Below are 27,857 nucleotides of genomic sequence, written 5' to 3'. Positions count from 1 at the left end.
ATAACTCTGGAGGAACTGCAAAGCGTAGTGGCTGGGATGGCTAACCAGAAGTCCCCCGGCCCAGATGGTCTTCCCACTGAAATTTATAAGCGGTACGCTGAGGTGATGCTTCCAGAGCTATTGAGGATTCATGGGGAGGTGGCCGCAGGGGGGGGGGGGTTGCCCTCTTCAATGGCAGAAGCTACAACAGTGGTTATCCCAAAAGAAGGGAAAGAGCAAATGGATACCTCGTCCTATAGTCCAATATCCTTACTGTGTTCAGATGCAAAAATACTGGCAAAAGTGCTGGCCGCTAGGGTGAATAAATATATACAAAAGCTTATACACCCAGATCAATCTGGGTTTATTCCCAATAGATGTACTAACATTAATGTAAGGCGAGTGAGTATACCTGAACCTTCAGATCCCGACAATAAATGGGGGTTCACGAGTGGTCGTCTCTTTGGATGCTGCCAAAGCTTTCCATAGCTTGGAGTGGGACTATTTGTGGCGGGCTCTGGAGGTGTTTAGATTCGGACCCACTTTTATAGGCTGGGTGAAAGCACTTTATAAGACAACAAGCGCTAAGATAAGGATTAATAATACATACTCTGATCCAATCTAGCTGAAGAGGGGGACACGGCAGGAATGTCCCCTGTCACCTCTATTGTTTACTTTAGCAATAGAACCATTAGCAATTGCAATTAGATCTGCAAGGGGGATACAGGGGTTTAAAAGAGAGATGGGAGAAGAAAGGATTGCATTATATGCAGATGACATCTTGTTCTTCCTTGGAGATATAGACGCATCCCTGGCGGGGGTTATGAACATAGTGGAGGAGTTTGGGAAGCTCTCAGGTCTGGTAATGAAGTGGGAGAAATCGGCCCTGATGCCTGTAGACACAATAGATCTTTTCCCATCCTCGGTCGGGCAACTAAGGGTGGTAGACAAGATGAAGTATTTAGGAGTATGGTTAACAAGGGACCCAGGTCAGTATATTGAGGATAATCTTGCTCCCCTTCTGCTTAAATTTCAGCGGAAGTGTGATATCTGGAGTCGTCTTCCTCTGTCAGCAGCTGGAAGAATTAACCTCATTAAAATGATCTGGATGCCCCAACTCTTGTATCAGCTACATAATTCTCCAGTTTGGATCGGAATGACATGGTTCAAAAAAATTGAAACATTGTTCCGGGAACTAATCTCGAAGAAGGGGCAAGCTCATATTAGCTTACAGATACTGCAGCTACCAATAAAAGGAGGAGGAGTGGCAGTTCCACACCCGTGCAGTTATTTTTTGGCTGCCCAGTTGCAGCACCTCAGGGGATGTAATATACCAGGGGAGAGTAATAAAAATGCACGAATGATGCTGCAGGGAGCCTTGCATAGCAGTTTGGTGGAAGCTCTGGAAGCGGACTCCCTACTCGCTGGATGCCCCACATTAAAACATATAACAAAAGTATGGCAGGCGGCCAGGGTCAGGCCCGGATTTACTCCCTTTGCCGCCCCAAGGCCGGGTCCTTCAATGCCGCCTCCCCACCCCCCACCCCCCCACACACACACACACACCACGTCCTTTATCGATGACTTCTACAATAGATCAATTAAAAACATATCTCCATACACGAGAACACTGAAAATAACTGGCTTTAATTGTACAGACTAAAAATACTTCAGGGTAAGCGCGCGAGGGGTAAGGATTTTTCGCAGGCAATTTTTCAAGGCAATGGCTGGTGTTAGTGCTTCAATCATCCCCGGCACCATGGTTGTTATGGTGTCAGGATGATTGAAAAACATTACTTCTATCATTACATTGTAATATAAACTGAAATAGTTCAACTCACCATTATGCAGAATCATTGGGAGCCCTGAGCGTGTCACTTGCCACCATCTCTTGTCACTTGCCACCATGCCTGCCACCAGATGGGGATGTCACTTGCCACGCTGCCTGCCACCAGATGGGGATGTCCCTTGCCACGCTGCCTGCCACCAGATGGGGATGTCCCTTGCCACGCTGCCTGCCACCAGATGGGGATGTCACTTGCCACCATGCCTGCCACCAGATGGGGATGTCCCTTGCCACCATGCCTGCCACCAGATGGGGATGTCACTTGCCACGCTGCCTGCCACCACATGGGGATGTCACTTGCCACCATGCCTGCCACCACATGGGGATGTCACTTGCCACCATGCCTGCCACCACATGGGGATGTCACTTGCCACGCTGCCTGCCACCACATGGGGATGTCACTTGCCACCATGCCTGCCACCACATGGGGATGTCACTTGCCACCATGCCTGCCACCACATGGGGATGTCCCTTGCCACCAGATGGGGATGTCCCTTGCCACCAGATGGGGATGTCACTTGCCACGCTGCCTGCCACCACATGGGGATGTCCCTTGCCACCATGCCTGCCACCAGATGGGGATGTCACTTGCCACCAGATGGGGATGTCACTTGCCACCAGATGGGGATGTCACTTGCCACCAGATGGGGATGTCACTTGCCACCAGATTGGGATGTCACTTGCCACCATGCCTGCCACCAGATGGGGATGTCACTTGCCACGCTGCCTGCCACCAGATGGGGATGTCACTTGCCACCATGCCTGCCACCAGATGGGGATGTCACTTGCCACGCTGCCTGCCACCAGATGGGGATGTCACTTGCCATGCTGCCTGCCACCAGATGGGGATGTCACTTGCCACCATGCCTGCCACCAGATGGGGATCTCACTTGCCACGCTGCCTGCCACCAGATGAGGATGTCCCTTGCCACGCTGCCTGCCACCACATGGGGATGTCCCTTGCCACCATGCCTGCCACCACATGGGGATGTCCCTTGCCACCACATGGGGATGTCCCTTGCCACCAGATGGGGATGTCACTTGCCACCAGATTGGGATGTCCCTTGCCATGCTGCCTGCCATCAGAAGGAGGAGGGCGGAACAGCGGTGCGGGCAATGAGAGATGTCATCTTTCTCCCACGCCGCCGCACCGCTGACACTACAAGCTACCCTCAATTTTTTTAAAAATGGCGCCGAGCGGCGCAATCACGCTACTGCGCATGCGCCGCCCGGCCGAGCGCTTACGAATTTTCCCGAGCCCGGCCGGCTTTGGAACGGCGCATGCGCAGTTGCGTGGTCGGCTCGCGGCCATCTTTTCTATGGGCACTGGTGCCCATAATAGACTTTAATGGCCAGCACGAAAGGGGGGGCGGCCGCGAAGTCGCTGCAGGAGCGGCGCCGCCCCTACACCACTGCCGCCCCGAGGCCTGGCCTCGGTGGCCTTGTGGTAAATCCGGCCCTGGCCAGGGTAGTAATGGGATACAGGGGGTTAACAGAATATACCCCAATTTGGGACAACAAGCAATTTCCAGATTTGATCCCCTTGGGTAAAATCAATGAGTGGGAGGTTTGTGGTATCAGAAAACTCGTGCAACTATATGATAGGAGTATGTTGAAATCATTCGATGAGTTGAGGGATGAGTACGGTATCCCAAACCAATCATTCTACCGGTATCTTCAAATTAGACATGCACTGAATGCCCACTTTAAAACTTATACAAAAATAGCTATTACAGGATCCTCCAAAGGCTTAATATCAGAGATGTATGAACAGATATGCAGTAATACCATTAACGGGGAAAGACTGGCTAAAAATAAGAAGGGCTGGGAAGAGGACCTGGGGGAAAAGATAACAGGAGAACCGTGGAGAAGGATATTGAACTTGAGCTCCCAGGTGTCAGTCTCCCCTTCACAGAAATTATCGCAGCTATTTTTGCTACATAGAGTTTACCAAACTCCAAAGAAGCTTTTTCGGTATGGATAGAGAGCTGACAACAAATGCCCAAGGTGTCAAGGAATAGGGGATTTCATTCATATGATCTGGAGGTGCCCAAAACTATTCAGGTACTGGACAGTGATAATGGAGGATATTAATAGTACCTTTGGGCTTAAGTTAGATCTGAATGGTACTATATGTCTGTTGGGGAAAATAGAGGAAAATACTGTGCCCAAAAATAGTAAAATTGCAGTAATAAGATGTTTATTCCAAGCTCGAAAGATAATAGCTCAGAATTGGCAATCATTGAGACCCCCGACATCAGAAGAATGGACTAAAGTGATGGATGCCACAGTATGGAGGGAAAAAGTGGTATTTGTTAGACGGAGGAAACTGGACAAATTCTTAATGACGTGGAAGCCCTGGTTAGCTAAATTGGGATGTCCCCTTTAAAGGGAATAACTAGGGTGAGGAGATCATATTCAAAGACTAGGAGGATATTACGGGGAAAATAAGGGGGGAGTGGAGAGGACGAAGGCACAGTTTACGTTTTTTTTTTTCAAATATATGTTTTATTAACACACAAAACGGGCATTATAGCCATGTTGTGTAGATATTGAAAACGGCAAACATATAGATCATGGGTCTAGGAAAGATACAGTTTGGGAAATGCACATCCAATACAGGCAAAGTGAAGTTGTTAAGTGATAAAAAAAATAAAAAAGAAATGATTGCTATCAGATTTTAACAGTCCACGTGTCGTCACTGAAGATATGGGTTGAAATATGGAGCATGACCTGATGTTGCCCATAACCATTTTCCATAAACAAAATAAATCAAGAGAGGAGGAAAAGAAATAGAAAGAAAGAAGAAAAAGAAAAAAAGGGGGGGAGGGGGTCGGAGAGAGCTAAGATGGTACTGGATCCGGATGATTAACATATTCGAGCAATGGCACCCGTTTAAGGTATTGTGTTCCAAGGAGGGCCGTACCCTCTTCAGAGAGGACAAACTGATTCCAAAGCCCCCAGGTCTTAGAGTATTTCTCTTGATGTTGTGCATTAAGTCTTCCATTTTGTTGATATCCTCTACCTTTTTAACTGGTTGGCGCCCACCCACCCACTGTCAACTGTCGGCGGGGCGGTGCGGCCCTTGTTCTGGGACGCGTCATATGACGGCGTCCCAAAACGGCCACTCTCGCACGCCCGCGCCGTGTTGCTAGGACACAGCGTGACCCCGATCTGTGGAAAGAGCTGCGTTCGCGGCTCTTTAAACATGTGATCGGCTGTGTCCAATCACAGCCGGTCACATGTAAACAAGGAAGTGCCGGTAATCGGCGCTCCTCGCCTCCCACTGACAGTGTGTGTGGCGAGGAGAGCCGATCAGCAGCATCTCCACGCAGGGGGACATTTAGGAATTTAATCAGGGCACTGATCGTCAGTACCCTGATTGCAATAGTGAAAAATAGTGTCACCATACAGTGCCCACCAATGCCAGTGATCAGTGCCCACCAGTGGCAGCAGTCAGTGCCCACAAGTGCCACCAATCAGTACCCATTAGTGATGCCTGTCAGTTCTGGCAATCAGTAATGCCCATCACTGCTGTCAATCAATGCCCATCAGTGTTGCCCATCAGTATCGCCTATCTGTGCCGCCTATTATTGCCCACTAGTGCCGCCTAACAGTGCCCATAAGTGCTGCATATTAGTACCTCCTCATCAGTGCCCATAAGTGCCACCTCATCAATGCCCACCAGTTCAGCCTATCAGTGCCGCCTCATCAGCTCCCATCAGTGAAGGCGAAAAATTACTTAGTTACAAAATTTACTGACAGAAAAAAGTGAAACTTTTTTTTTTTTCAAAATTTTTGTTTTTTTTTTTGTAAAAAATAAATAACCCAGCAGTGATCAAATACCACCAAAAGAAAGCTCTATCTGTGTGAAAAAAATGATAAAAAAATTTGTTTGGGTACAGTGTAGTATGACCGCGCAATTGTCATTCAAAGTGCGACAGCGCTGAAAGCTGAAAAATGGCTTGGGCAGGAAGGGGGTGTAAGTGCTTGGTAGGCAAATGGTTAAACCAGCCCGCTGTAGTCGGTGGTATTTGGCTCTTCCAGTGGAGTGGAATGCAGGACTTTGCGGCATTCAAGAGGTGTGGCACGATGGATTTTTTTATAGAGTTTAGGTGAGACGGTGGAGAGGTGTAGCAAGAAGAAGGCCGGATCATTAGGTATCTTGCGTTCGGTGAATTTTTGGGTAATATCTCTGACTGCAGCCCAAAAGTGGGTTAGCTTAGGCACGACTAGAATATATGAAGTAGTGTTCCTCTGTCCCCCTGGCATCACCAGCAGAGACCCGATGTGTCTGAATAATATTTGTGTAATAGATGAGGGGTGAGGTACCACCTCGTCAAAAGTTTATATTTAGTCTCTTGGATTTTTGTACTGACTGAGGATTTCAGGGAAAATTGGAGGATGCGCTGTTGGGCAGGCGTAAATGTACACTTCAGCTCCTTTTTCCATGTGCATATGAATGGTAATTGTGGTTGTTCAGCCGGGCAGTTTAAGAGGGCATATGTTTTAGATAGGACTAGAGGGAGAGTGTCCCCATCTAAACAGTATTTTTCCAAGGTCGTCAGATGACGGCTAAAACATTGTAGTTTAAAAAGTGATGTAATTGGAGAGCTGTCCAGAAGGGAAGTTTAAAGGGGCCCGATTCATTCATCAACAGTTTTATGGAGGGCCACTTTCCCACCAGTATAAAATGAAATGCCTGGATCATACCCCTTTGATAGAAGAGCCGGAACGTATGGGGATCAAGACCAGGCGAGAACTGTGGCTTCCCCATAATAGGGAACAGGAGATAGTATGGGGCAGAAAGCAAAAATTGCGTGCAGGCCTGTGAACTTATTTAAAGTGCCGTACCCAACAAAGGGTGCATTATTAACATTATTGGAAGATGGGCATAACACCATAGGGCTCCCTTTAGTGAGATGTTCATTTGGGCCTGCTCCAATTTAGCCCAAAGTTTAGAGCCGAGATGACGACATCAGTCTATAATTCTGCCAAGGTGAGTGGCCTGATAGTATTTCCGAACATCAGGCACTGCCAGACCGCCATAATGTTTGGGTAGTGACTAGAGGTGGCGAGGCAGACATGGCTTTTTGTGTGCCCATATGAACTTGACAAACAGAGTGTACCTTGCGAAAGTAAAGCAGGGGGTATCTTGATTTGGAAGGCTTGGAATAGATAAAGGAACTTTGGCAAGATGCACATTTTAAGTAGGCTACACCTACCAAACCAGGAGACCCTTATGCCAGGTCTCTAGCAGGGTGCGTGATCTAGTAGTAGGGGAGGGAAGTTTTCTTTGAAGGTACGTGATATCTTTGCAGGGATGTAGGTTCTTAAATATTTTAACTCAGAATCCGTCCATTTACTATTAAAACTAGATTTCTCTTTCGTTCATTGACGGACACAGCTCCATTCTCTTGACCGTAGGGTTGTATCTTCCTCCTTTCAGGAGAGACTAGGCAGAACATGCATGGCATGTGAAAAAAACAGCACTATACAGTTCCGCCCAGGGGGCGGTCCCTCTGATATAAGCCCTCAGCCTGCCTCCTGCAGCTCAGTTTTTTCTGCCTAGCAAAGGAGAAGGACCTAGGCTCCCTATCTGGACCATTGGTCCTGGGTTTTTTTTTCTGGATTTTGCCTTTTTTTTTCAAGATTTTAAGATCCTGTGATCTTCTATCAACAGCCGGCTGGGTGACAGGCTAGATAAATATAGATCCTTGTAGTCTCCCCAGCTTGGCCACCGAGCGTGTGCAGGCCCTAGCTACGCGCTGGGTCGGCCACGACATTCCCCTCAGGCTCCAGGGGCGGCCGGTGAGCTCCAAGCTCCGGGGCACACATATGACCGGACTACGGATGTCTTTGTCACAGTGTGCCATGGCCCGCAGCCACTCCATACTGCTCGGGAATGGGTCTGTGATGGGATGTCCCCAGCTCGTCCGGAGGGTAAGTACAGCTCTTCCTGTCTCGGCAGGACTGAGCAGCTGGGCATTCCCTGGGAGGTCGATTAAGGGGTCCCTCTTCTCCCTTTCTTCTCTCCCTGCTTTTCTCTCCCCCCTTGGGAGATGCTGCAGACTAGCGGTGTGTGTACCTTGGCAGGGGTCCACCGGAGGGGCTCTTATTCCTGATGGGGGCGGCTGTGCTGGCTGTCTGTGTCCCTGATACTGTGTTTCTGGGTGTCTGTGGGCTTCTGTGTGCTGCCGCCATAGCGCTGTTCAGCGCCATTATCTAGGTACATCTCTGTGTGTACAGTTGTGATGTCGGCCATTTTCTGTTAGCCCTGTGAAAAACGTGGGTGGCGGCCATTTTCCCGGAGCTCGGGGGCCAATTTCCCTGTGTTTTTGTCCTATGTACAGGACACCTGGCTGCCATTTTCTTGTAGCCTGGCGCGCTTTTTCTCCACACAGCTCTGTTCCCTGGGCTCAGAACAGTGTGGTTTTCGTTCCAGGACACCTGTGCATTCTCACAGGATGCAGCAGCAGCACGGCACAGCTCTAGGTCAGGGTGGTGAGTCCTTAAGAATGTCACGGGTGGGAAGAGCACTTTGCTCTCACAGTCCAGGAAGGGTAAGGAGCCACGCCGCAGACAAGGGCCCTCCTTTTCCGCTCAAAAGAGGCTTTTTCGTCTGCCCGGGGACCTCAGGTAAACGTTCCCAGTCTGACAGAGCGACTACTGAGGGACAGAAGCGTCCCTGGCCTCGCAAGCCCGCTACCAAAAGTGCTACTGCATGAAGGTTTGCCCCCGCCCAACACACGGGTGGGGGGTCGCCTTCGGGAGTTTGCAGTTCGGTGGGCCTCTCGGCTGTCCGACAGCATACCCTTATTCCTGGCTCGCCGGGAGGCCCTGTTTGGGGCAGTAAAGGACCTGCTCAGCCGCGGAGTAATAGTGTCTGTTCCAGAAAAGGAAGGGGTACGTCCAATCTTGGACCTAAAAGTACAGAGGTCCAGAATGGAATCAGTTCGCTCCGTAGTCGCTGCACTCCATCTGGGGGACTCTCTGGTGTCTCTGGATATCCAGGACGCGTACCTGCACATACCCATATGCCTCAGGCATCAGAGGTTTCTGCGATTTGCAGTAGGGGAAGACCGCTACCAGTTTGTGGTTCTCCCTTTTGGTCTGGCTTCAGCACCCCGAGTCTTTACCAAGGTATTAGCTCCAATTTTGGCGTTGTTGCGACAACGTGGGATCGCAATCGTGGGTTACCTAGACGATCTCCTTCTGAGAACAGCTTCCGCCTCAGAATTAAGGGAGGATGTGTCGATCACCATGCACACGCTACAAGAGTTTGGGTGGGTGTTGAACCTCAAGAAGTCGGTGCTAGTGCCGACTCAACGTCTGGAATACCTAGGCTTTCTGCTGGACTCCGTGGAAGTGTTTCTTCCCTTCAGACAAGCTGCAGACTCTCAGGACCGCGGTGAAGTGGTCGTCGCTGCGTTTCTGCCTTATGGTGGCTTCCTTCGAGCCGGTACAGTACGCCCAATTTCACACCAGAGTCTTGCAGAGGGAGATATTGTCGAAATGGGATAAATCTCTGTTATCTCTGGATCAACAGATTCGGGTGAGCCAGTTAGTCAGGGACTCTCTTCTCTGGTGGCTGAGATCTCCAGGCCTTCGGTCCGGGAAATTGTTCCTACCTCATCATTGAACGGTGATCACGACAGACGCCAGCCTGACCGGCTGGGGTGGAGTATTGGGAGTACAATCGACACAGGGCCTCTGTTCGAGGGAGGAATCCCAGTTACCGATCAATGTGCTCGAGCTTCGAGCGATCAGGCTATGCCTCTCCACATAGTCGATGAGACTACAAGGACGTCCGATCAGGATCCAGTCAGACATAGCCACGGCGGTGGCATATGTCAACCATCAAGGAGGAACGAGAAGCTCGGCCGCAGCACGGGAGGTCGCTCACATCCTTCATTGGGCAGAGCGACATGTACTGGCCCTGACGGCTATATACATCCCGGGAGTAGAAAACTGGCAGGCGGACTATCTAAGTTGTCAGATGCTGGACCCAGGAGAATGGGCTCTGCATCCGGAGGTGTTCAGGCTTCTTTGCCTGCGGTGGGGCACACCAGATGTGGACCTTCTGGCCTCTTGGCTCAATCGAGAGGTGCGGAGGTTCGTGTCCAGGACAAAAGATCCTTGGGCGGACGCGTCAGACGCGTTGGTGGCTCTATGGGAGCAGAAAGTAAAGGAGGGGGCTGATTTATGCCTTTCCTCCGCTCAAACTGTTACCACATCTGCTCCGCAGAGTGGAGGCCGAGGGGATCCCAGTCATACTGATTGCCCCAGATTGGCCTCGGCGTCTTTGGTACGCCGACCTGATACGCCTGTTGGCGGATGCTCCTTGGCAGTTGCCGGTGCGGGAGGAGCTCCTATCGCAAGGCCCGATACTTCATCCTGCTTTACCATCGCTGGCTTTAACGATGTGGCTGTTGAAAGCCAGGTGCTAAGGAACCGAGGTCTGTCGGACTCGGTCATTTACACTATGCTGAGGGCAAGGAAATCTTCTTCCCGGAAGATATATCATCGTACATGGAAGGCTAATATCTCCATGTGTGAGGAGATGTGATGGTGCCCAAGTACTTATTAGGTGGCTAGAGTCCTGCTGTTCTTACAGCGAGGAGTGGACCAGAAGTTGGCCTTGAGCATTAAGGGACAGATTTCAGCTTTGGCTGTTTTTTCCAACGACCCCTGGCGTCTCACTCGTTGTTACGCACTTTTGTGCAAGGGGTTCGGCATGTAGTTCCTCCAGTACGTCCACCTCTACCTCCGTGGGATCTGAACCTGGTGCTGTCGGCGCTTCAGAAACCGTTTGAGAACATCAGGGAAATTCCCTTGTTGACCCTATCTGATTATCCACAGGGATAAGGTGGTGTTGCGTCCGCAACCTTCTTTTTTGCCAAAGGTGGTTTCGGCCTTTCACCTCAATGAAGACATTGTGTTACCATCTCTGTGTCCTAAGCCGACACATCCTAAAGAGGTGTCCATCCATTCCCTAGACGTGGTCCGGGCTCTAAGAGTATATGTCTGCCACGGCTCCCTTCCGGAAGTCAGATTCACTGTTTGTTTCGGTGGCTGGTCTGGAAAAAGGGCTAGTGGTCTCGTCGGCTTCCATTTCGGGGTGGATCAGACAGATCGTGGTCCAGGCTTACACCTTGAAGAGGCAGGTGCCCCCCTTTCCTGTCAGAGCCCATTCCACTAGGGCAATTGGGACTTCTTGGGCTTTCAGATATCAAGCGTCAGTTTCCCAAGTGTGTAAGGCGGCGACTTGGTTATCCGTTCACACCTTTACCAAGTTCTACAAGGTTGATGTAAGCGCATCTTCGGATGCTTGCTTTGGCCGCAAAGTTCTGCAGGTGGCCGTGTAATGTTGCAATTTACATTCTTTTCTTTTGTTGGACAAAGTTCATGTTGTTGTCCATGCAGTTTGATGCATATGTCGCCCGCAGATTCTACTGTGGTTGATTCAGAGGGTAACTTCTCCATTTGGGGAGCAATTCTGGTTGTGGGTGAAGTTCTATTTTGCTGTTCCCACCACTCGTTATGACGCTGCTTGGGGACGTCCCTACGGTCAAGAGAATGGAGCTGTGTCCGTCAATGAACGAAAGACAAAATAGGATTTTTGTACGCGCCGTAAAATCCTTTTCTCTGGAGTTTATTTACGGACACAGCACCCACCCAACCTTTTAATTAAGTTATACTGCTTGTTGACGTACTGAGCTGCAGGAGGCAGGCTGAGGTGTTATATCAGAGGGACCGCTCCCTGGGCAGAACTGTATAGTTCTGTTTTTTTCACATGCAATGCATGTTCTGCCTAGTCTCTCCTGAAAGGAGGAAGATATAACCCTACGGTCAAGAGAATGGAGCTGTGTCCATCAATGAACTCCAGAGAAATGGATTTTACGGTGAGTACAAAAATCCTATTTTTAAAGTCATCAAGGTATCGGGCAAGATCCCGACCTCATGGCTTTCGATTTAGTAAAATTTATCTTCACGTTGGAAAGTGATCCGTAAATTTCAAATTCCCTGGGAAGGTTCGGGAGTGATATGATGGGTTTCGTGAGGGAGAAGAAAAGATCATCCACGTATGCCGAAATGTTGTATTGGGTGTCTCCAATTACTAAACCTTGTATGTCTGGGTAAAGTGGGATTTTGCAAAGGAACAGTTATAGAGACAAAGCAAATAGTAGTGACAATGGGCATCCCTGCCTTGTCCCATTCATTATGGGGAAAGGGTCAGAGAGGACACCGTTGGCCTTAATCTGTGCAGTAGGGTTGGAATATACTTTGGTGACCCAGTTAATTATCGTGTCCCCCAATTCGAGATGGCGAAGGACAGAGAACATGAATGTCCAATTAACACGATCAAATGTCGCGTTAGCAACATAAAGCAAGTTAATAACCTTAGTCATATTATCTCTTGCCTCCCTAGTGGGGATGAATCCTACCTGGTCCAAATGTACCAGGTCTTCTGCACAATTTTAGTTCTTTTTACCAAAACATATTCAAGCTGTAGTTCTATAATAGATATGGGCTGAAAGTGCGCACACTTGGGTTTATTTGAGGGTATGTACATCCAAATTGGAGGAAGGGTTTAGGAATTACAGTTCTTAAGAGTAGCTATCCCCCTTTTTCAAGGGGCCAAAAGTAATTGGAGAATTAAATCAAAAGCTGTTTCATGGCCAGGTGTGGGCTACTCCTTCGTTATTTCTTTATCAATTAAGCCGGTAAAAGGTCTGGAGTGATTCGAACTGTGTGTTATATGCATTTGGAATCTATTGCTATGAACCTTCATCATGTGTTCAAAGGAGCTGTCCATGCAAGTGAAACGGGCTGTTGTAAGGCTTCAAAAACAAAACAAATTCCTCATAGATAGCAGCCACGTTAGGAGTGGCCAAATCAACAGTTTGGTACATTCTGAGGAAAGATGAAAACACTGATGAGCTCAGCAGCATAAAAAGGCCTGGACGTCCACGATAGACAACAGTGGTGGATGATCGCAGGATTCTCTCTATGGTTAAAAAAAAACCTATTCACAACATCCAGACAAGTGAAGGACACTCTCCAAGGCGTATCTTTGTCAAGGTCTACCATCAAGAGAAGACTTCACGAGAGCAAATGCAGAGGGTTCACCACAAGGTGCAAACCATTCATAAGCCTGAAGAATAGAAAAGCCAGATTCGACTTTGCCAAAAAACATTTAAAAAAGCCAGACCAGTTCTGGAAAAGCATTCTTTGAATGGATGAAACTGAGATTAATCTGTATAGGAATGATGGGAAAAAATGTGTGGAGAAGGCTCGGAACAGCTCATGAGCCAAAGCACACAATGACATCTGTAAAACCTGGTGGAGGCAGTGTGATGGCATGGGCATGCATGGCTTCCATTGGCACTGGGTCATTGGTGTTTATTGATGATGTGAAAGAAGCAGCCAGATGAATTCTGCAGTGTTTAGAGATATGCTGTCAGCCCAGATTCAGCCAAACGCAGCAAAGTTGATTGGACGGTGCTTCACAGTACAGATGGGCAATGATCCAAAACACACTGCAAAAGCAACCCAGGAGCTGTTAAAGGAAAATAAGCGGAATATTCTTCACCTGATCTCAACCCAATTGAGTATGCATTTCACTTGCTGAAGGCAAAACTAAAGGCAGAAAGACCCACAAAGAACAACTGAAGACAGCTGCAGTTAGAGCCTGGAAAAGCATCAGAAAGGAGAAAACCCAGTCTTTGGTAATGTCCATGTGTTCCAGACTTCAGTCAGTCATTGCCAGTAAAGTATTCTCAACAAAATATTAAAAATTAACATTTTATTTATGATTATATTATTTTGTCCAATTACATTTGAGCCCCTAAAAATGGGGGAGAAACGACGACTGTGTGTAAAAATGGTTGCGGTTCCTAAAATTTGTACTTGATATTTATGTTCAACCCCTTGAATTAAAGCTGAAAGTCTGCACTTCAAATTAATTTGGATTGTTTCAATTTAATTTTATTCTGGTGGCATACAGAGCCAAAAGTATGAGTATTTTGCCGAAACCAAAGTACCCAGAGGAAACTTGCACAGGGAGGACATGCAGACTCAGGCAGGTAGTGTCGTGTTTGGGATTCAAACCAACGACCCTAGTGCTGCTAGGCAGAAGTGCTAACCACTATTATATGTTATGCTTCTTTGTTAGGCCTCATGCACACAGGGTGTCTGTTTAGCCCCTCTGAACATCAGAACTCCTGGTAGGAGAAAAGCTGTTAAACGCTCCTAAAGGCGTGTATTGCACGTAAGTTTAGATGTTTGGCCAGAATATTAATGTATTCTGCCCATTGGAGTGCGTCGAATGCTCAAACGCTAGACGCGTCTAGCATTTTGGCACGTTCAGCGTTTTTTCAGCTCTTCTACTCCACTCCAGAACATACCTGTTTGGTGTTTTTGTTTTTTGTTTTTTTTTAACTGTAAACGGTCTTTTACTATGCCTTTACTTGCCTATGTATGCATGGACACACAGGATTACACAGAAGTGATTTTACAGGCTAAAAAAAAAAAAGCCAAATACTTGTAAAAGCGACATTTTTATAACCCAGTGTGCATGAGGCCTAAAATAGGTTTTTGAAACACTTTCAGCTCTTCAGCATTTTTCTGATGCAATCAATCGTGGCACATAATTGATTTGGGTGAGAGGGTTTAAACATTAATCACTTCCCGCAAAGCCTATAAAAGAATGAAGGCCGGGAAGTGGTTCTGTTATCCTGACTGGGTGTCATATGACGTCCAGCAGGATAACATGCCGGTGCGCGCCCGCGGGGGAGCCCAGCGCGGCGATTGCAAGTGCGTCGTGTCAGTCTGTGCCGCATCTCTGTTCATGATAAGAAGCCTCTCACAGAGGCTTCCTATCTCGTCATCAGCTGTGACCAATCACAGCTGATCATCGCGAGAACTAGGAAGTGCTGGTATTACAGCATTCCTCGGTTCGTGCTGACAGGGAGAGCCGATCGGCGGCTCTCCCTGTCAGAGGGAGGGTCTGTGCTGATTATCAGCACACTGATTATCAGCACAGCCCCCATCAAATATACCCATAAGCTGCCAATTGCTGCCCAGTCAAAGCCCCATCATAACCCCCTGCCAGTGCCCAATAAAGTGCCAATCAGTGCCCACCACAGTACAAATCAGTGTCCTTCACAGTGCCAATCAGTGCCCAGCATTGACACCTATCAGTACCTGCCCAATCAGTGCTGCCCATCAGTGCCATCTATTAGTGTCCATCAATGCCACCTGTCAGTGCCCATCAATGCCGCCTGTCAGTGCCCATCAGTGCTGCATATCAGTGCCCATCAGTACTACATATCAGTGCCACCTTATCAGTGCCAACTCAGTGCCCATCATTGCCGACTCATCAGTGCCTGTCGGTGAAGGAGAAAACCAAATTTTATAACAGAAACAAAGAAAAACTTTTTTTTTTCTTTTTTCAAAAATGTCGGTCTTTTTTAGTTTGTTTAGCAGAAAATAAAAACTGCAGAGGTGATCAAATACCACCAAAAGAAAGCTCTATTTGTGGGAAGAGAATGATAAAAATTTAGTTTGGGTACAGTGTTGTATGACCGCGCAATTGTCATTCAAATTGCGACAGCGCTGAAAGCTCAAAATTGTCCTGGGCAGGAAGGGGCGAAAGTGCCTAGTATTGAAGTGGTTAAAGACAAATAATTTCACATTTTAATACTTTACTGTTTTGTTCTCTGCATTACAGTCTTTTATTTATTTATTTTTAAAATATCTTTACTTTAAATGCCTTTTCATTTAGGGAATACATATCAAATTAAATTGATTATAAAATAAGCCTTACATTTCCAAAAAGATAACAGACGGCAACTGAGGTGTAAGCATTATTTAAAACTCATTTATAAAAGCTCCATCATTTCCCACATCCTCTCGCTTGGTGTTTATCACAAAGTAAATCAAGTGTAAAGCCAGGGTAGTTATGTGTAACTCTATTTCAATATTCTGCTTAGTTATTTCCAGAATCCATGCTACTTTCATCACATCTTGTCAACATTTAATTTCTCTCCACTGCTCAGTACATTGCTTTTTTTGCTGTGACTAGTCACTTTTGTAGTTCCACATTTGACAGCTCCTCTTTGAACTTGATAAGCAGGAACCTTTTGTATTTGGTAGCGATAGCATAATCTTAATCACTTGAGTTCACAAATGCATTTCCCAGAAACCCATTTGCTCTTTTTTACAAATACAGAGTGATGTATTTTTGCTGCATCCAAAATGTCACTTGTGAAGCGTTGAGATACTGTACTCACTGACCTCCTTATATCACCAAAGCAGTCCTTGTAATCTCTTTACAACATGAGCATATCCTCACATGTTCAGAGCAGCCTATGCATCTAAGACGGCGATAATCTTTGTAGTGAAGGCTTTGTACACTATTTCTTATTAAAAGGATGGCTTTATTGATTTTCAGCCTTGCTCGGTGCTTTTGAGTTTTATGAACTGCATCTGTAAAGCTACTTTTACTGGTGTCTAATAATCTAAGCTGAACTCTTAATTTTAAATTCAACTTTCATAAACTTATACAAACATTTTACTGCAGTTAAGGTGGAAGGGCTAATTGCAGTTGTGTTTTCCTGCAGGGGCTCTGCCATGCCATAAGAAAGGAGGCTTGGAAGTTTTTGTTGGGCTATTTTCCATGGAACAGCACAAGAGAAGAACGGATTCAGCTGCACAAAAGGAAAACGTATGTACTTGGATAAATGTTGCCAACTTTATATGTTGCATGTAACCAGATATAAATGGGCACATACATTTAGGTTTAAAGTGAAAGTAAAGGCAAAACCTTACTAACTCTAAACCTACTCTCAGCCGCATTCTAAGCCCAATCTATCTAGCCCTGTAAAGAAAAAATTGCTATACTTACTTTTTCTGTAGCTGCTCTGGTCCAGTCTCCAGTGGAGGATGCTGTGTGCAAGAGAAAGACAACAACGGCTGGGAAGTGATGTCACCCATGGAGTTACTATGGGGCTTCCATTGTTGGCTGCCTCCCCTACACACTGAAGCCGCATAGCATGGGACCGAACTGTAGCTTGTGCAGAACAGGCTAGATAGATTAGGCTTATGCCCCGTAGACACACAATCTGAAAATCGGACGACAGATCATCCGGTTTTTTTTTTTGCATGCTAGTCGTATATCGAACCTGAAGGGTTTACTAAAGTTACCAAAATTCTCGTACGACAGAATAAAAAATCGGAAGTGATGTCGTGTTGTAGTGTATTTGTATTGTATTTTCGGACGACAACGTACTGATTAAACAAAAATCGTGCGATCTGGTATCGTACGAGAGAATTATCATTCCAATTATCGTATTCTTATCGTATTATCGATCTCGTCAAAATTGGTATTTTTCTTTCGATTTTCAGATCGTGTGTACGGGCCATTAGTATGTGGCTGAGGGTAGGTTAATGGCTCGTAAACAAGATCCAAAAATCAGATTTTAACGCGATCGTACGATAATCAGATCGTTAGTACAGAGCTTCTGAGAGCCGATCACGACAGTTCATCCAATATTATTTTATCGGACATGCACGAAAATTTTTATCGTACAATACCAGATCATACGATTTTTGTTTTAATCAGTACAGTTGTCGTCCGAAAATACAATACAAATACATTACAACACATGACATCAGTTCTGATTTTTTTTATTCTGTCGTACGAGAATTTTCATAGCTTTAGTAAACTCTTCAAGTTCGATATACGACTATCATACAAAAAAAAACAGACGATCGTCCGATTTTCTGATCGTGTGAGTAGAGTAAAGGTTCATACACACTATAAGAAAATCGGGCGAACGTTTTCATCCAAAGAATTTTTGTACGATTTTCGTATAGTGTGTACACAACTTTTGACAGCCGATTCCGTACGAAAATTCCCGATGGGGCAAACTCCAAAATGTTTCGTACGGGAACAGAACGAATGATTTTCGTTTTTAATATGTACCGTTTTCGTACGAGTAAAATCTGAAAGACTGCGCACGATCAGAAACCATAAACAACAAAAAAAAGTCTTTGTCGTACGAGAATATTCATAGGAATTTCCGTACAAATGTTCTTTCATCGGTTCCCATTTGCTGTGAAACATCGAGAAAAATCGGGCGAACGTTCGCCCGATTTTCTTATAGTTTGTACCCCACTTTAGTTAGATTTTACCTTTTTACTTTCAGTTGATCTATTCATGAGAGCAGTTTTTAAGGGGCATCATCTCTATGCCATAACATGAGACATGCAAAAAAAAAAAAAAAAAAAAAAAAAAAAAAAACGAATGCTGATATATAATGGGTAGCATTGTTTTCCTTTGTATATATATTGTGCTGCGCTGTATGAATAACTTGCAAATGCAAGTAAGAATTGTAAATTTAAAAAAATATTGTGCCATTCTGAGTGAATTGATCTGCTTCAATATTGCATAATTAACATTCAAACATGATTCTAATCCATAAAGTGCAAATGTAAAGAATATATGCTGTAAATAATATCAGTATTAAAGTGCAATAAACCAATGTGAACAATTAATTTTACACATAAAAAATAATGAAAATCATAATCACTCTTTAAAAGGTCAATTGATCTATATACAGTGCTCCAAAGAAAAATGCCTCAGTGACTTGTGATAGTACTTCAGGGTTAAAACTCTCGGTGACTTCACACACGTGCTCCCTCCCTGTGTGATTGCGCTCACCTCAGGGGATGCGACTGCACAGCTAAGTTTGGTTAGGCAAGCAGTAGAACCATCACTGGGCGCAAGGTTAATGTACTCTGCAAATCCTTAGATCTTTCAATATAGATGTCCTCGGTTCATATAGAAAAAAAAATAGGCTGGGTAGTGTAATACCGCTTTAACTCAAAAATGTATTGTATAAAATAAGCTAATGTACTAGTCCGGATCGAGGGAAAGATAAATGCAGCAATGTACAGAGACATCCTTGATGAAAACCTGCTCCAGAGCGCTCTGGACCTCAGAATGGGTTCATCTTCCAGCAGGACAACGACCAGCACACAGCCAAGATAACAAGGGAGTGGCTACGGGACAACTCTGTGAATGTCCTTGAGTGGCCCAGTCTTGAACACGAACATCTCTGGAGAGATGTGAAAATGGCTGTGCACCTACGCTCCCCATCCAACCTGATGGAGCTTGAGAGGTCGTGCAAAGAAGAATGGGAGAAACTGCCCAAAAATAGGTGTACCAAGCTTGTAGCATCATACTCAAAAAGACTTGAGGCTGTAATTGGTGCCAAATGTGCTAATGTGTTGAGGGTACAGTAAAATACAGTAAAGTATTGAGCAAAAGTTAAGAATACTTATGTACATGTGATTTTTTTTTTTTTTTTTCAAAGATTTCAAACTTCTTTTATGTTGTCGTTATGGGGTATTGTTTGTAGACTTTTGAGGCTGTAACATAACAAAATGTGGAAAAAGTGAGGCGCTGTGAATATTTTCCAGATGCACTGTATGTATGATTGTGTGGCTGGGAGCATTACTGTATGTATCAGAAAAGCTCCTTGAAAATTTTTGGCAGGCAAAGTAAAGCTAGACACTCCTATAAAATGCTGTAATAGCACAATAAGGTATAGTGTAGTTAAAAAGAAAGGCATGCTATTAGAAAACATCCCTTACCTACTTGTGTAAACTGCATGAGAATGTACACACTGGTCCAGCCGCCACAGTTTTACTGCGGCAGAATAGCACGGCTGGGCGAAACGACATTGCGTCGCTTCACCCTGTGGCCACTAGGAGTGTGCGCGCCGACTTTTCACCCCCAAAGCCAATGCGAGTGTCGCCGGGCTCCCGCGATCGCTAGAGACACACCGAGAACCGGGATCTGTGTGTGTAAACACACAGATCCCAGTTCTCTGAGGGCAGAAGAGACAGATCGTCTGTTCTTCTTTTTTTTTTTTTTTTTTTTTTAATTATTTATTTATTACAGAGACGAGGCCAACATGACCCGACATAATACACCGTAGTACAAAAGTTAACAATCCAACATTTTTACCAACCAGAATATACAATAAGCACATCTAGTCAGACAGTACTCCTGTTCATAAAGTATGTCTTGTTGCAATCTAATATAAAGGAGTCGTATGTGGCTCTGGTGATTAACTCTGTGACTCTTTATTAGGTATGCAATGATAACATAAGTTTCCTTCTCGTGTGTGAGAGTGTGTATGTAACAACTTTGGCTAGAACATTAAGTGTCTGGGTCCGTGCGCCCGGTCCCTTCGTTTTCTTCTTTTTGTTTAAAGAGAAGGTGCCCCACTAGAGTGGGTAGAGATAGTAAGAAAGAATATTAGAATAGGAATCAGCAAAAAAGAAAAAAGGGGGAATTGGTCAGAGATAGAGGGGGACGGGATGGGAGAAGTGGGGGTTCAGGCTCCCGTACCTGGTGTTTCAGGGGGAGTGTTCTTAGGATCTTTACATGGTGTTATGAGGTCATCGAAATTAAAAATAGGAGGAGGCGTGTTTTTGTCTCAGGGAGTGTTTTCATATAGCTGTGATGGGGTTTCTCAATGCCTGACCTTCCTCCGAGAATATGAAGCTGTTCCATAACCGCCAAGTTTTATTGAAAATTTCTTGCCTATTTTGCGCTGTGAGGATGAGATCTTCCATATGTTTTATTTCATCTATTTTTGTAAGCCACGTAGCGATTGCCGGTGCCGATGTGGCTTTCCAGAGAATCGGGATGCAGGCTTTGGCTGCGTCTATTAGGTGTCTGATTACAGATTTTTTTGTATATTTTTTCCGAGATGTCAGAGGCGTGCAATAGAAAGAAAGCAGGGTCGTCTGGTATAATGTGTTCTGTAAATTTCTCTCTCTCTCTCTCTCTCTCTCTCTCTCATTGTACGCCAGAAGTGCTCCAGGATGGGGCAAGACCAGAAAATGTGCACCAGAGTTCCTTTGTCTATCTGGCATCACCAACAGCGATCAGGTGTCCCCGGGAAAAACTTGTGGAGTAGTTCTGGAGTTCTGTACCATCGGGATAGAAGTTTATAGTTTGTCTCTTGAATTTTGGCGCATATGGAGAACTTGTGGGTAAATCTAAGGATACGTTGGCATTTAGCTGAATTGAAGTGGCAATTGAATTCCCGTTCCCATTTAGTTAGTCTCGGGGGACAGAAATCTTCTTGTGGTGTGTTTAGGAGTTTGTAGGTTAAGGATAGTGTATGTGTAATGGTTCCTGACGTGTCACATATATCTTCTAATGCTGTGAGAGGTGTGTCGTATGTTGCTGGGGGGTTCAGGGGGTGAAGGAAATGTCCCAACTGACGTGACCTTAAGAAGTCTAGGCGAAACATGCCATCCGGATCTGAAAGTTCCGCGATTGTATACCATCGTCCTCCAGTAATGAAGTGGGAGGTCTGGTGTAGGCCCGTGTCACTCACACTCCGAAAGATCGCATCTTGTAATCCCGGTGTAAATTCAGGGTTCCCCAGTATGAGGTATAGAGGTGAGTTGAGGGAAGAAATGGTTGTTTGAGAGATTAGTCGGGCACAAATTTTTACTGTGTTGCCTATCAGTGGGTGGTTTTTTGTTTGTCGGTAGGGTCGTGGAGCACCAAGGTGCCCTTTTGAGGGGGACTATACCTAGGTCTTGCTCTATTTGTGTCCAAAGCTTGGTTTTTTGGTGTTTGCACCAGTCTATTAACCTCACCAGATGGACTGCGTGGTGATATGCCTGAATATCCGGCACTGCCAGACCACCGTGATGTTTGGGCAAAATCAGGAGCTTGTGTGCAAGCCTGGGTCTCTTTTTGGCCCATATTAATTCCGTGAACATGGATTGTACCTTTTTAAAATAGGATGTAGGAATATAGATCGGGAGCGATTGCATGAGATATAGGAATTTCAGGAGAATTGTCGTTTTCAGAATGTTACAGCGTCCTATCCAGGAGTGTAAACCCGTGTTCCATTGGTTTAGCATTGTTTTAATTGTTTTCAGTAGGGGTGGGAAATTAAGATTAAATAGTTGCGAGAATATGTGTGGGATATATGTGCCCAGGTATTTTAATGCGGTCGTCGTCCATTTTAGTTTAAAACTGACTTGCAAGTGTGTAAGTCGTGGTTGCGGTATCCCTATGCCCATCGCTTCTGATTTGGCGAAGTTGATTCTTAAGTTGGATAGTGCTCCGTATGTTGCGAATTCCTGTAATAAGTTTGGTAGGGAGATAGAGGGTGTAGTGAGCGTGAACATAAGATTGTCTGCGTAGGCAGATACTTTGTGTTGAGTATGGTTTATCGTTATGCCTAATATGTTGGGGTTCTTTCGCACGTGGCACAAGAATGGTTCTAATGTTAGGGCGAAGAGTAAGGGGGACAACAGGCATCCTTGTCTCGTACCATTAGTGATCGAGAAAGATTCAGAGACCACCCCATTCGCCCTGACCCTGGCCGACGGTGTTGTATATGTCGCTGAGATCCATCTCAGTATGTTACGTCCCAGGCCTACGTGTCGTAGTGTAGCGAGCATAAATGACCAATTGACCCGGTCAAATGCTTTTTCAGCGTCAGTACTTAAAAAAACGCTGGGTGTTTTGGTGTGTGTGGCAGTGTAAAGTAAATTTAGGACTTTAATGGTGTTATCCCTGGCCTATCTCGTAGGGACAAAGCCTACTTGATCAAGGTGGACCAGGTGAGGTAGATGTGTTTGTAGTCTGGTGGCTAAGATTTTGGTGAATATTTTCAAGTCCGTATTAAGTAAGGATATAGGTCTGTAGCTCCCACAACAGGTTGGGTCCTTACCCTCTTTTGGGATGACAGCTATTTGGGCCTGCATTGTAGCAGTATGTAGTGTTCCCCCCTCGGCAAGGCCATTCAATAATTTAATAAAATGACTTCCTAATGATGGTAATAGTGTTTTGTAATATTGAATCGTAAGACCGTCTGGTCCGGGGGCTTTACCAGGTTTAGAACCGATTCATACATTTTCTTACGTGAGATTTGGAGTGCTGCCTTGGCTTTGAAATTAAGCATATCCGTGACCTGCATGCGTACCATGTCAAGTTCATTTCTAAGTGGGCTAGTCGGGGTTTGTTTGTGTCTAATTTCTAGTGTCTGAAGCTTATCAAGAAGCAGGGTCAATTGTGTAGATCTTTATTGTTTGAGTCTCGCTCCGTGCTTTGAGTACCCCATGTATAACCGCCTTGTGGGCCTCCCAGACCAGACCCGCGTCACTGTCAGGGCTACTATTAGTGTGGAAGTAGTGGGTTATTTCCTTTGTCACGTCTGCTAGTACTTCAGGGTCTTGTAGCAGGCTCTCATTTAACATCCAAGGTTTCCTTTGGTTTCTGTAGAAGTCAGTCAGGGCATATCTTAGGGAGGCTGGGGCATGGTCTGACCATGTAATGGACCCAATTGATGTATGTTTGATAGCTTGAAGTTGGTTGTGGGGGATAAGGAAATAGTCTATCCGTGAGTACGAATCGTGGGGGTGCGAATAAAAGGAGTAGTCTCATTCACTAGGGTGGAAAAGGCGCCAGACGTCGACTAGCTGTGATGCATGCAGAGCTAAATGTATGGCCTTATGTGTGCCTGGGGTGGTGGATGATCTGCTCATAGATGTATCTTCCGACGGGAGTAGGGGTATGTTGAGGTCCCCGCCAACTATAAGTTGGCCCTCGGCGAACTTACCGAGGGCAGCTAAGTGCCTTTTGATAAGTGTCTTGCTGGCAGTTCGGGGCATAAAGGTTTGCAATGGTCACTTTTACTCCCCCAATCTGACCCTTGAGGAATAGGAATCTGCCCAACGGGTCTGTCGATACTTCCGCTAGGGACCATGGAAGGCTCGCCGATATTAGAATAGAGACTCCTCTAGACTTCGCTTCCGAATGGGTAGAATGGTATACCGTCGGGTAGAATCTATTTTTGAGGATTGGAAACTTATTTTCCCTGAAGTGCATTTGTTGTAGCAAGACAATATCTGCGCGTGAGCGTCTCATATCATTGAGCAGCATCCGTCTTTTTTCAGGAACATTAAGTCCCTTTGCATTAAGCGTGACAATGTTAATCTCATCCATGTTCGTGTGGGTACGGAGGGTAGGGTGTGGGAGAGGTGGAGGGGGGAATAGGGGTAGAGATTTATAGGGTCAGTAGGAGAGAGGAAAAGAAATAAGAGTGTGAGTTGAGTGCACCCCTGGAGGTGACCTCTCCTACAGGGGTGTATGTTGCGGCCGCCGAGGGGATAAATCTGTTGCGGACGCTAACCAGAGTGTCTGAGTATCTAGAGTGACAGCAAAATAGTTGCTACTGCGCTCTCCAGTGTTACCTGGGCAACGAGCGCTAACCTAAGTGAGGGTGTGTTCAGCAAGGGCTTTCAGGAGGGTCCCGATCCCCTCCCAACCTCCCCAGCCTATTACTTTTATGTATCCGTGAGCTATCAGCGGTAAATCTAGCGTATTGATTAAAGCAGTAAGTGGAAATACGTTGTATATTTCTATACTAACGTGATCGAATATATGGGAAACTTCAATCGGCAACAATAACACTTTACAAAAACAAAATGTAAACATTCAACAGTCCTAAGCTGACTTGATAAACAGAATGTGAACCCCCCCATAGGTCACAATCAAACATCCCCCCGGGTCTCCCCCACACGGCGCCCATGGAGGCACCCTACAGGGAGCGACCAATCAAATGCGGGGTTCCTTACCAGTGCATTCTCCTCTGGCATCATTGAACATTCCCACTAAATGACACATAAAAGAGAGGAGATGCAGTCCACCATCAGAACCGATTCCCCCCCCCCCCCACCACCGAACCCCGCCAAGTGCTCCAGTGACATATTTGTTCAGTGTTAGGTTGGATAGTCATGTCTTTAACCGGACTCCTGTCCATCCAGTCCAGCAGTCCAGACTTTTACCACTGAACCTCACCTGTCCGGTCGGTGTAAAGTAGTGTTTCCTCTGTCTCCCCGGGGACTTCGACTGGAACAACTTCTGCTAAGCAGATCTGCATTAGACGGAGTAAGGACTCTTATATGTCTTGTCTCAAAAAGTTTTGCTTCTCAGCTCCATTATCGGTCTCGTGCTAGGGTACAGACAAGCAGGACTCTGGACTCATATATCATGGCGTAACAGCAGGGGGGAGGGGGAAAGCGGGGGACCCCAAACCCCAGCACCAGAGGGCTTCGTACTCGGGTGGGTCGAACGGGCGGTCTCCATTCCCGCCTTCTCTTCAAGCATCCCCCCCAGGGTAAAGTCCAGGCAACTTTAAACAACATGGCCCCTCCTGTCTTCCCCCAGGGTTCAAGCGGAGTCCACAGGGTGCCAGAGTTTTGTGGCTAGTAGGGGGGCAACAATCTAGTTTTATCAGTAGAGATATTCAGACGCCCAGCAAACAAATGAGGCAGTTTGTCTCTCCGCATTCCCTCATCCTCCAAGCACTGGGGGGAGTACTGGCGAGCCAAGGGAGATCCCGGAAGGGTGGCATGGGAACAAGACATAGGGGGGGAGGGCACGGGGGCACCCGGGTCAGGGGGGACCCATCAACAGAATAATAATAAAGTCAGCTCTTTAAGTGAAATCTGTAGAAATGCGGGACCATTAGGACTCGCGTGATCCAGCGGTTGGTGGAGCTCGGAGACGGCTCATGTTCCGTTGAGAGCGGATGGGTCGGTCAAACCTGTTAGCAGTTGGGCCCGAGCGGCCCCCGGAAGGCTGGATCTTCAGAAGCCAGTTGGGTACTGAGATAGGTTCCGTGCCCAGAAATGTAAAGAGATCTGGTAAATCAGCCGGCTTGCGGAGGGTAAAGGAAGACTCTGTTGAGCGAAAGGTGACCGCCAGGGGGTATCCCCAGCGGTACGTGCAACCCTGTCTCCTCGCTACTTCCAAGATTGGTTTCATCAGAGCACGTCTCTGCAGCGTTGCTCTAGATAGGTCTGGGAGGATCTGTATGTGTGCCCCGTCAAAGTCCAGATCTCCCATGTCCCATGCCTTGCGCAGTATAACTTCTTACTGCGCATAGCGGTGCAGTCTACACAGTACATCACGTGGCCTGGAGGGGTCTGTAGGTTTGGGGCCCAATGTGCGATGAACCCGATCTATTTCCAGTGATGGCGGTGGCGCCTCCAGAATCCTATAAAAGATAGCCGTCAGCGTCACTTGTAGGTCCTCTGGCCCTGTGGCTTCTGGGATGCCTCGCAGCCGCAAATTATTGTGGCGGCTGCGATCCTCCATTTCCTCTAGGTGCAACTGCATCTCTTGCGCCTCCCTGGTGTGGTTGTCGTTCCCTCGTTCAAGTGCCTGTACTCGAGACTCCAGTGCTGCAACTACTGTCTCTCCGGAGGCTACACGGTCAGTCACTGTGTGGAGATCCGCACGCACCTCCTGGATATCCCTGTTGTGTGCTTCTTCAATGCGCTGGATCAGAGTTTCGATATCTGCTCTCGTGGGCAGGGCCTAAAGCATGGCCCTTAGGTCTGCATCAAGCCGGCTCTGTGTTTGGGTGGAATCCTCCATAGTCCCACGGAAAAACGTCCGGTGTTCCCGCAGAGAGGTCTGGCATCTGCAGAGGTAATCGAGCAGAAGTCTGTGTTGTAGTAGGAATCCGCGCCGTATGGGGTTCACGCGGTGCAGTTACAATGGGGCCTGGTGAGTGCCGCTGAGGATCTCTCAAAAAGCGGCGGATGGTAAGTTGGGAAGTTTGGTGTCTGGTCGTTGATCGTGTCCCGTATGGTGTAGGGGTGTTCATGCCGTGCTCACATGAGTGAAAAGGTAGCTAGTGGCCGGTGAAGGTCGGTTCAAACCGGGAGCTCCTTCAGGACACGTCTCTACTCGGCCATTGCTAAGCCACGCCCCCCCAGATCGTCTGTTCATACAAAGTATGAACAGCGATCTGTCATCTCCCCTAGTCAGTCCCATCCCCCCTTCAGTTAGAACACAGAGAGGGAACACAGTTAACCCCTTGATCGCCCCCCAGTGTTAACCCCTTCCCTGCTAGTGACATTTTTACAGTAATCAGTGCATTTTTATAGCACTGATCACTGTATAAATGCCAATGGTCCCAAAAAATTTGTCAAATGTGTCCGTTATAATGTCGCAGTCCCGATATAAAAATCGCAGATCGCCGTCATTACCAGTAAAATAACAAAAATGCTATAAATCTGTCCCCTATTTTGTAGGCGCTATAACTTTTGCGCAAACCAATCAATATATTTATTACCAAAAATACATATCAGCTTAAACTGAGGAAAAATTAGCTTTTTTTTAAAAAAAAATGGGGATAATGGGGATATTATAGCAAAAAGTACAAAATATTTCGTTTTTTTTTTTTTTTTCAAAATTGTCGCAATTTTTTTTTTTTTTAGCGCAAAAAATAAAAACCGCAGAGTTGATAAAATACCACCAAAAGAAAGTTCTATTTGTGGGGAAAAAAAGGACATCAATTTTGTTTGGGTGTCACATGACCGCGCACTTGTTAGTTAAAGCGACGCAGTGCTGAATCGCCAAAAATGGCCTGGTCATTCAGCAGCCATATCTTCCGGGGCTGATGCGGTTAAACACATACTCAGGCTTGTTGTACTTACTCAACAGTTTTTTTTATTTCTTTTTACATTTTATTCCCCATTTATGTCACACTGATAATAATATTTTGCTATTAGGCCATAACTCCAATTTGTTCTGTTATCAAAGTAGATAAGTAGTAGGACTTAAAGAGAAAGTAAACCCTGATGGGTTTTACTTCCTCTTTTTTTCCCCTGCAAAGTAAAAGCATGTTGCATCCTAGCCCATTATGTGGCACTTGCGGCACTTCCATTCCTTTCCGGGGGCCACGGCACGGAGGGCCATTTCTTTACCGTGCATGTGCCAATGACGTCGGCGCAAGCGTATATGATAAATATCTCCTAAACCGTGCGGGTTTAGGAGATATTTACAGTACCTACAGGTAATCCTTATTACAGGCTTGTATAAAGGAGTTTACAACCACTTTAAGAGGAACTTAAAGCGGAACTGGAAGCTATTTAGCATAGACTGCGCGCGGGCAGGCCATTATAG

At 46.3% G+C, this 27,857-nt stretch overlaps 1 protein-coding gene across 1 annotated transcript in view; it reads left to right on the top strand.

Moving 5' to 3' along the window:
- TBC1D15 (TBC1 domain family member 15) overlaps nt 1–27,857 on the top strand; it is a 186,881-nt gene that overhangs the window by 103,439 nt on the left and 55,585 nt on the right. The window contains exon 9 of the mRNA XM_073620035.1: nt 16,453–16,556. Within this exon, the coding sequence (XP_073476136.1) occupies nt 16,453–16,556 (104 nt within the window). The remainder of the gene's footprint in view (nt 1–16,452; nt 16,557–27,857) is intronic.

The sequence above is a fragment of the Aquarana catesbeiana genome, linkage group LG03, assembly GCF_042186555.1.
Source record: "Aquarana catesbeiana isolate 2022-GZ linkage group LG03, ASM4218655v1, whole genome shotgun sequence".
NCBI classification, from domain to species: Eukaryota; Metazoa; Chordata; class Amphibia; order Anura; family Ranidae; genus Aquarana; species Aquarana catesbeiana.
This window is presented reverse-complemented; position numbering and strand designations above follow the sequence as displayed.